At 46.0% G+C, this 9,902-nt stretch overlaps 1 protein-coding gene across 4 annotated transcripts in view; it reads right to left on the reverse strand.

Annotated features, from left to right (window-relative positions):
* The window catches only part of EDA (ectodysplasin A), a 187,018-nt gene extending 178,201 nt beyond the window's left edge, over positions 1–8,817 (reverse strand). For 3 of the 4 annotated variants that reach the window (XM_059732766.1, XM_059732765.1, XM_059732764.1), the window contains exon 1: positions 8,438–8,817. In XM_059732766.1, coding sequence (XP_059588749.1) covers positions 8,438–8,725 — 288 coding nt within the window. In that variant the 5' untranslated portion in view covers positions 8,726–8,817. The remainder of the gene's footprint in view (positions 1–8,437) is intronic. The other variant, XM_059732763.1, reaches the window with a different exon arrangement.
* Positions 8,818–9,902: the final 1,085 nt, after the last annotated feature.

A 9,902-nucleotide genomic window follows, 5' to 3' on the forward strand; every position in this document is an offset into this window, starting at 1 on the left:
GGAATATTTTATTAGAATGCATCATGTGATGTGGTTTAGAATAATAACACCATTAATTTATTCAAGAACGCAATGAAAAATTCATTCCACTATAGATGTTTTCAGCAACTTTCGTTAATCATTAAATTTGTTGTTGGTGCAATACAGCTTGCAAAATCTTTTTAGCTGCTCAGCATGTTCAGATTATTCATAGTCTGCAAAACTCCCAGTTGGAGTTTCAGAACTACAGAAATTTTCATATTTGCCACATTCTGGCACGAACCTCAATGTTTCATGGACCACATCATCCCTCAATCATGAAGGGATAACATTCCTATTGCAAACACAGCAATTGCCTATGTAGAGGCATACTTATATAGTTCAAATTAATGCAAGTAGTTTGTTCTCTTGAGAAAAAACCCCATTTCTGCTTTTCATTTTCCCCCCTCAGCTGGAAATGACAACTAGCACTTAGTAACCTGCCTGTTCTGTTATCCACCAGCTAGTGCTTACACAGATCGCAGAACATCTGGACTACAGGTTTCAAGTTACTGCAGCTTGACATTCTTAGGACAATTCAGAATGATGTTAACCAAAATAATCTTTTAAGATAAGGTGTCTCATAGAATAAGTGGCAATATTTTGGAATAGTTACTGAATATTTTATAGGTTATTATGACGGTGTACCTTATATTTTGGTTCTACATACTCTGAACACCAGAACTGGAATTATGATATACAAGGACTGAATGGACAATGTTGTTTGTTTCAAACAACATAATGGTGGGGTGTAGAGTATGGAAAAAAAATCTTAGCAATTCAAGAGAAGTAAGGTCAACTGCTACAATTTCATCTGCGCTGTCCTATGTTCACAGAAATTGTCACCTTGGATTAGACCTGCAGCATCTGTTGTTTCCAACAATAACCAGAAAAATGGCGTAAGACTTCTGAAGTAGGTATATGTGCCTTTTCTACCTCTCAGATAAGCCAGGTAATTAGGATCAGGCCAGAGGCTAAAGCAAAAGGTTTACTGTTATGACAACTTGGGATATTAAGATCTATGAGCAACTGATTTCTTTTGGAATTCAGTCTCAGTCTCAAAAACTTCTTCAGTAATGAGTTCCACAGCTTTATCACATGCTGAAGGGAAGTTTTTCCACTTACTGGATGCAAATTCCCCACTTTTTAATTTAACCGAATGTCCTCTTGTACTTGTATTAGGAAAAAGAATCCTAGGAAATGTTTTAGGAAGACAAAAATCACTCCACTGTTTTAACAAACATACCACATGCCAATGAATTAATGTTTGTTTCCCCTTACAATCTTGCTTTAGTTCTTTTCTGTTTTTTAAACAACTGAAACCACTTGTTTTGTAGGCATTCTGGTCCAGGTTTTCAAAACAAGCTTTAGTAGGAAGGGTCACTAGATGGGCCATGCATCAGGAAAGAGAGTTTAATGCACTATACCTGATAGATAACTGTCGAGATGCAACAGCCATGGGCTGCGCCCCGAGTAGCAGCAACAGTGGCCAGGCCAGTTGTGATGCCTGTGGCAGCTGGGCTGGCAGCAATGATGGCCATGGTTCTTATGTCTCCTTTAAGTAGGTGCCCAGGACTGGTGCCCCAGTCTCCCCTTTGTTATACTGCTGGATAACAGACAACCCCAGGAAACTGACATTTTTAAAAACTTTCAGCTTCAATAGTACTCAGAGAACCGTAGCCTCACCTTACACTTGCTGGAAGCAAGTCTTTACATCTCTGCACATGATGAGTTTGTCAAGATGGAAAGGAAATGCAAAGCAACAGACAGAGTCAAACAAAATTCAGTGTTTAAGTTGAACACTAGAACAGGCCTGAGGACTGATTTCTCTGAAAAAAAGTTATCAGAAATCTAATTCTTTAACAGAACTCTTACTGCAATGGCATAGCGTGAAACAATTTCTTCAGAACAGCTACCTCATAGCATTTCAAACTAGTTTAAACTACTGAGACTTATACTATATAGTACAACTACTTTTCAGTGAGTACTGAACTGGGAAGTATTCCCAAGAAATATTCTCTTGAGAAAGAGGTTGCATAGGGTGCATCACTAGTCACAGGCATCCATTCAGAAGTTTTTACAAACCTGGCTTTATAATGACTCAGGTCAAGAGCCCTTTGGAAGTACCTAATGTAACCTATAATTTCTTGACATAAACAGCCATTCTTTGAAAGTATATTTTTCTGGAAATGTTTTTTCTTTAGTCAGGGACCCAAAACATGCACAAATAGCATTCCTAGACTATCTACAACACTCCCTGATGTGACATTTATCCAAACTAACCAATTATTTGCATGGTAGTATATTACTTCATTTGCCAACAAGCATAGCAAGTTCAACATCTAACTCAATTACCAGTGCCCTCAACTGTATGCTGCAAAACTCCAATGCTACAGCAATGACTTCTTTATGCTTTATGGTAAAGAACTCTAGACTAGTTTTATAGATATTTGAAGAAACTGCTTTATCTGTGGTGCTACCTGCTGCATGTTCTTTGACCATGCATACACACACACAGAGCCAGTCAAAAGAGAACACAGATCATTAACTCCACTTCTCCAGCCTTCAAGCAGTAATTGTACATTTTCATTTGAATAATCTATTTTTGCATTTCCACAGCCACCACTCAAACCTTCACTGAGCACATCCTGCTATGGAATGGCAAAAATTAGGGCTGTGCAAAGCTTCGGTTGCTGATTCAATTCGGCAGAGATTCTGCCCTATTTGGTGGCTGAATCTCCAAATCCAAATCGAATCAGGAGACCCTTTAACACAGGGGTGGGCAAGATGTGGCCCACCAGGCCATTCTATCCAGCCTGTGGGGCCCCTAAAAAATTTAGAAAATTAATATTAATCTGCCCTGGGCTGCTTATCATGTGGCCCTTGATGGCTTTCCGAAACTTGGTAAGTGGCCCTCTACCCAAAATAACTGCCCACCCCTGCTTTAACCTCTCCAAATCGTATCAGAACCTTCCAAATTGATTTGGAAAATTTCAGCAATTCGGACACAGACACAGTTTTAAATGTTTTTTCTATGCACCTCAAGGTACCAGGCAGCTCATGTACGTTGCAATGTTGGGGTGCATGGAGCATCCCACAGAAGCGCGGGAGGGTCCTCAGCGCGCTCAGCAGCAGACCCAGAAGTGGACCAGAAGCACTTCTGGTCCGCTTCCAGGTCCGCCAGGCAGTGTGCCAGAGCCCCCCGTACCCCTCTGCCTCAGCAACTGGTACCTCCTGGGTCGGGGGGGGGGGGGGGGGCACTCAGGGTCCCACCATGGCTGATCACTGAGCCAGAGGGACAAGGGGGGTGGGGGGCAAGCACACTCCCCGGTGGACCTAAAAGTACTTCTGATCCACTTCCGCATTCGTCACCGAGCATGCAGGGACCCCCTGCGCTCCTATGGGACGCTCCATCCGCCCCAGCATCGCAGAGTTCACAAGCTGCACCTCGTACCTCGAGGTATGTAGAAAAAACATTCAGAGCTGCGTCTATGGCCGAATTGCTGATTCTCTGAATCAGCATCGAATCTTCAGATTCACATTTGGCTGAACCGAATCAGGGACAGTGATCCGAATCAACGAATTGGATTGCTGTCCCCAATTCGGGCTGAATTCAAATCGAATAGGGCCCATTTTGCACACCCCTAGCAAAAATAATACAGAGTCAAAGAGTACATTACCAAACTGCTAACCTAAAAGCCAGGCAGATGATGCAACCCTGTGGAGTTGCTGGGACAAAGATAGGAACTACAAATCCTCAGGCTTCACCAATGAAGAACTGTCCTTGTGTCTAAAATTAAATACATGTTTAACTATACTAGGAGATAGGAAACCAGAACGTTATCAAGCTGCCAAATCTAACTCCTGTCATGAGGTCACTTGCTGGAGCTCTGCCAAGCAAGGTTTTTGCCAAGAGATTATTCTGTCCAATGCAAATATCTATGTTGACCATCACTGCAGATTCTTCCTCTCTCTTCCCCCCCCCCCCAAAAAAAAGAAATGCAGAAAACTTTGTAGTTGTATGCCAATTCAAAAAGAGAGTCAAAACAACAGATTATGTTAGACTGAATGACTTGACTAAGTCAGTTCTAGTAGCAAGCACTCCAGAATGACTCTGAACTAAGATTTCCTTTTTGCTGTTTTAAATGTGGCAGTTTATAAATATTTGAATATCTGTGGTGTGTTGTTAGTTTATCATCACATTAAATCACTTCCACATTGAATTTTGAATGAAAGAGCATGCATATTTTAGAGGCAGATATCTGATTGACATAAATACTATGGGGGGATGCAGTTAGCCGTGTTAGTCTGAAGTCAAGTAGATGGATAGATTTGCACCATGTAGACTAGTGCACATATATACATACATACCCAGGCGCAAAAGCTTGTGCTATATAAACAACAGTTTTTAAAACACTATTTAAAACGCATAGTCCTATACATTTGTATAGGACTATGCACAAAACATAAAAAAGTGAAAGTTAGCTGTACTTTGGAAAAAGGGTGTTTGTACTCAAAAGCTTGCAAAAAAAGAATTTTTCCAACTATTTTAGTTGGTTTAATAAAAGATAGCAGATTTACCCAAAGAACCGTTTCTGCCTATGCCTGTAGACTGACACAGCTACCCCCAATACCCCTTGTCCTTTGTAAAGCATCTGGAAACCTTAGCCATAATTAAGTGTTTTATTATGCATTTTTGTATGTATTTTCATATTGATATTCCAGTATGACTTTTTGCCTAGTTTTGCTCATATTTTTGAACTACAGTAGCCTTCTTCATATCACATATAGCATGCTCCTCATGTATAGCACTCCTCTCATACATTCAGTATATTCCAGTCTCTTACCTTTTACAGGCTCTGCTTTGAAATATATATGTAGCCCTCTGCTTTCTTTGGTCACACCAGCCCAATCAGCCTGGGACCCTCCCCTGCTCTCTTAGCTCTGTCTCCAGCATACACATGTGATGACTGTGTCAAGTCTTTGCCAGCAATCCCCTCCTAGATGGCCCTCCTAGAGAAGCCACCACTCTTATTTTCAGGCTCAAGTGTAGTAGAGGGTTGAGGCCTATCTAACTCAATGCCTAGTGTGTTGCAGCTACCAGTGGAGCAACTGATTGTTCTTCTTGATAGCACTCTCACCATCCTCATCCACTCTTGCCCCGGCCTCCATTATAGAATACACACCTTCATACATATCCATTTTTCCACAGAACTTGACATAATCCTTTGACTCTGCAGTGGGCTTGAAAAAGTAAGTGAAGAGGAAGCAAGTATGTTCCTAAACAATCCCAGTTACACAGGCCGCAAAGACATGCTCTGATATGCAGTGGTCCATTATCTACACCTGAGCACTTTGAGGACAGACTTGTCCTATGCTTCCATTATACAGTGTTTTGCATCACTATTTAAACTATGTCCATCATAAAGTATTTTGACATGACCCCCACAGACTTTTCACCATATGCTCTATTCTATTACACAGCATGCAGAAGTACATATTGTTCTTGTTAATTTTACCTGGCCCTTTTCAACTCTAAAGAATAAAATTCAGATAAATTATTCAAATTAAATAAAATACAACCAAATGCATTTGGACTTAATGACTTGGCTAGGAATCACTATTTTCTTACACACTTGCTCAAAAGTACTTCACATAATTAATCTCATTTAGCATGAGGGCCTCAGAAGAACTTTGGTCATACCACATTACTCCTGTGTAGTTTAAGACAACATCAAGAAGTCTCTTTCTATTCATTTTTCTATTGAGAAGGTTGATTTTTCATTCCTAATCCTAAATGTTAGAAGTAGATAGCATAGATTCTTCTTTACAATTCAACCTTTTTCCTTGCTGGAGCTATAGCATCCAAATCTACCATTAGTTTAGGTACCAAATAGTAAAATTAGAGCTGCACAGGCTGAATTGGCAGGATAGGTGCACGCTGTCAACTGCCAAGTAGTAAAACCAGGAAAATTCTAGGATCTATCAAACCTATCAGCTTCACCCCCTCCCCCTGAGCAAGGTATTGCAGAAAGCAGCAACTGCAGTGAGAAAACAACTGTACAGTCTCCATATGAACAGAGGCTGGGCTTTGCTTGCTACACAACTGTTGCCTTTAAAATACCCCTCCCCATATTAACTCTGCTTCTCACCTGTATAGAACATGCCACTGGAGTTCATGCTGACCAGGGATCTCCACTCCAAAACACAGTCCCTGGACTGATGCAGTTCCTCTGAATAAAAGCAGGCAGGACAGTATGACACCTTAGCAACTACTTCATTAAAAAATGCATCAGCTGCGGGAAGCAACAGTCAGTTGACAAAGTAGATTGTCACCCACAAAAGCTCAAGCATTTCTGAAGTTGGTCTCTAAGGTGCCCCTGCCTGACCTCAGACTAAACATGGGTAACTATCTCTCTTTGCTCATGAATAAAAGCAGGACACCTCATCCAACTATACTGATCAGCTAGTGTTTACAGAGGGACTCCAAGCATGGGGAAGTAACAGTATGTTGAACAGGAACATACCCATTCCTCCTCGGCCACTGGCAGAACAGAACAGGAGAGGGGCTTCCGATTCCAGCTCCCCCACTCATCTGCACTAAAAATGAAGTTAAGGGGGAGAGGAAAGGTCAAAGGTCCACCAATTCCTAGCCATCTATGGAGCTATAAGTGGTTAAAGCACACCAGTTTGTGGCCAAAGGCAGACAAGACAGTGACTTAGATCACTACAGACAGTTAGATGTGGCTAACTTCACAGGGACAAAGGAGGAGAAATCCAGCTTCCAGACCCTGAGCCTCAGGTTTCCCCTTTCAGCACAGCAGGCCTGCAGCTACTATTGAAGGGTCAAACCACCATCTCTACTGCTGAAAAATCCAAAATGCCACTTTTTGGCTCCATGTGGGAGGGGAAAAAAAAAGTAGGCACACCTTACAACATTGCAGTAAAGAGCACTTCTCTTCTCCCTGCCCCATCTCAAATCCCAGGACAGGGGCATGAGAAAGTGGGAAGAGAAGTTAAACGAATACAAGTCCAAATGTAAAAATAAGTGGCTGTGCATTTGAGTACCGACCTAGTTGCAAATCATTCTGTTTGGTCTGTTGGATTATTTCACCAACGTACAGGTGAGTCAAAATTCTTTGTACGTGCTCGACAGCATGGTGCAGTCAGTTATTTTCATTCCTTCCCCTGCATAGTAAGTCTCCTCAATTACAATTAGCCTTTCAGAAAGCAGAAGAAAGGTATGTTGTCAAAGAAGGAAGTTAAGTAGAACCACAAAAAATTACCACTGGTCTCAGCAACTGGTACAGCATACAGAACTTCTGACTTCTTTAAAAGCTGGTTAATGTTTTAAGTAAAAAAATTGTTTGATTATATGTCTCTATAAAGCAAACAGGAGCGCAAGAGTGATGCTGTAGCCCTGATGGTCCAGAAATGATGCGAGAGGCAAGGATTCCTTAAAGTAACATCTTTTATCTAGGAACTACAGACCCACTCCATCATCAGGATAAAGTTAGACCCTTTCAAATACAAGACACTCGGAGACCTGAGGAAGAATGTCTTAGACAAATTTTAGGGTTGTTGGACTAAATATAGACATTGAATTTATGGCACATAATAGCCTGCCTGACACCTGATAACCCCAGGTAACCTGTCTGCATTTTAGCAGCTGCATTCTCTCACCAGGTCAACATTTCCCCTTCCTGCGCCACAACCTGTCTCACACCTAAGGTGTCCCATCCCTCTGATCCTCACTGCCATGCGTTTGCACTTTCACAGACCTGCATTTTGCATTTTAGCTTCTATTCCACCCAGGAGAGCGCATGCACCAGCAGACTCCCTATACCCCAAAACGTACAAAACTTGCAAAGAACAAGGTTCCCAACTTTGTCGTTGGTCTAATAAGAGATACCGCATCGCCCCAAAGAACCCGGTCTGCCGGCGACAAGCTCGCGAACGCGAGACATTCTGAGACCGAAGGAAGATCGTCTCGCATCCGAAAGCCCGTCTGACTTGTACCGGACTGAGGGAAAGAGGGGGAGAAGCTTTTGAAAGCGGGACACCGAGACTCAAGAAAGGCAAGACGTCCTCCCACATTCGCAAGCCGGTCTCGGAGGGAGGGTCTTGCCTCCAAAACCTCCTTCAGCTTCACCCCAACTGCAGAGCGGGTCCGGTCCGGTGAGTCAGACCAGCTTCCCGACCTGTCATGGCAGGGGCTGGGCGCCTTGAAGCCCCGAGCGGGCTCTCCTGCAAAGTGAAGGCAGGGAAGAAGAGCCGGGGGCCCTGCTACACCCTCCCCCGCAGAGCCACCTCTCTCCGCTGAGGGGAGCCGGGCCGGGCCGGGGTGTTTGCGGGGCCGCCCCGAGCGCGCAGGGCGGGGGGCGAGGAGCCGCGGCGCCTACCTGCGCCCGACACCCACCTGCTGGCGGCGGTCGGCGGGCTGCGGGCGCGGCCGGGGCCGGGCGGGCGGGCCGGGCGCCGTGCCCCCGTGGGTCGGGGCCGGGCCGGGCTCGGGCTCGGGGCCGCGCTGGCGGCGGAGCTCGGAGCGCAGCTCCAGGTAGCAGCCCAGCGTGACGAGGTGCAGCGCCAGCGACAGCGCGAAGAAGCCCAGGAAGAGGCGCCAGCTGCCGCTGCTGCCGCCGTCCCGCCGCCCACAGCCGCAGTCCCCGCGCCCGGCCCGCGCCGGCTCCTTGCGCTCCGCGCCCATGGCCGGCACCGCTGCGAGGCGCGAGCAGCGGCGCCTACTGCTCCATCCTCCTCCTCCGCCGCCGCAGCCGCCGCCGCCGAGCCCAGCGCCCCGCCAGGGGGAGGAGCCCCGCCCGCCGGCCCCGCCCCGCGCCCTTCCGGCTCCGCACGTGTCGGGGCCCCGCTCCGCTCGCGCTGCACAGAAACCGCCCGCTGCCTGGCGGGGGACGAGCCCCTCCCCGCGGGCAGGTGGGCGGTGGAGGAGCCCGCTCGCTGCGCTCAGCCCCCGCGGCGCGCGGAGACGTCGCCTGGCGCAGCGCTGCCACGGCCTGCCGCCTCCTGCCCGCCAGCTCGGGATGCCTGAAGATGCGCGCCTTTGTCCAGTGCTGGCCTTTATTGCACCGTGGGAAGTGTATCCAACCTACTCCCAGCGGGTCCAAATCCAATGAAACCACAACTACAGAGCGGGTCCAAACCCAAGGAAAGATACCACCCTAGGGCATCCTCGGTTCTCGGATCGTTTCAGGGCCGTCATGGCTACAGCATCACCCTCACACTACTACCGACTACGGGTCAGACAGAGGAGTGGACTTCAGTTTGAAGGGAAACGATGTATTTCCCTGTCGAGCCAGCTCTAGGCAGGGCTGTCTGAGGCCAGACCTTACCCAGCAGACGTGAAGGGTATTCTTCCAGGACAACCGGTTACAATGAAATTGCTTTATTGATAAGGCTACAGAGAGACCATCTGGCTTACCTGTTAGTAGGGCTTGTCCTCCAGTTCTGTAGCGGGGGAGGCTGGTACAGGCGGGTGTTTGCAGCCATTCCAGGCCGCCCGTGCTCAAACACAAGGGATTTCACTGTCAAGCACAGTTGGATGCCTGTTACAGACAGTTAAGAGAACTCCCAAGATAAACTCTCATAAACATGAATAGTGGTTCACAAGGCTTGAAAAAACAACCCCCCCCACACACACACACACAAACATATACACCCCCACACACACACAATTTGACACTGAATACAGTTACAAGTCTCTTGCTTCAGAAATGACTTTTAAAGTAAAACTTTTTAGCCTAGAGATTAAAAGGCACTGATGTTTATGCACAGAATAGCACGGGCTGCCAAAGAGGCAAAACAAAGGTCAACTCTCCAGTCAGCAGGGACCAGCTTGTACAAGTGACTCACAAAACTGGTCCTGC

This window comes from Alligator mississippiensis, chromosome 8 (assembly GCF_030867095.1).
Source record: "Alligator mississippiensis isolate rAllMis1 chromosome 8, rAllMis1, whole genome shotgun sequence".
Classification (NCBI taxonomy): domain Eukaryota; kingdom Metazoa; phylum Chordata; order Crocodylia; family Alligatoridae; genus Alligator; species Alligator mississippiensis.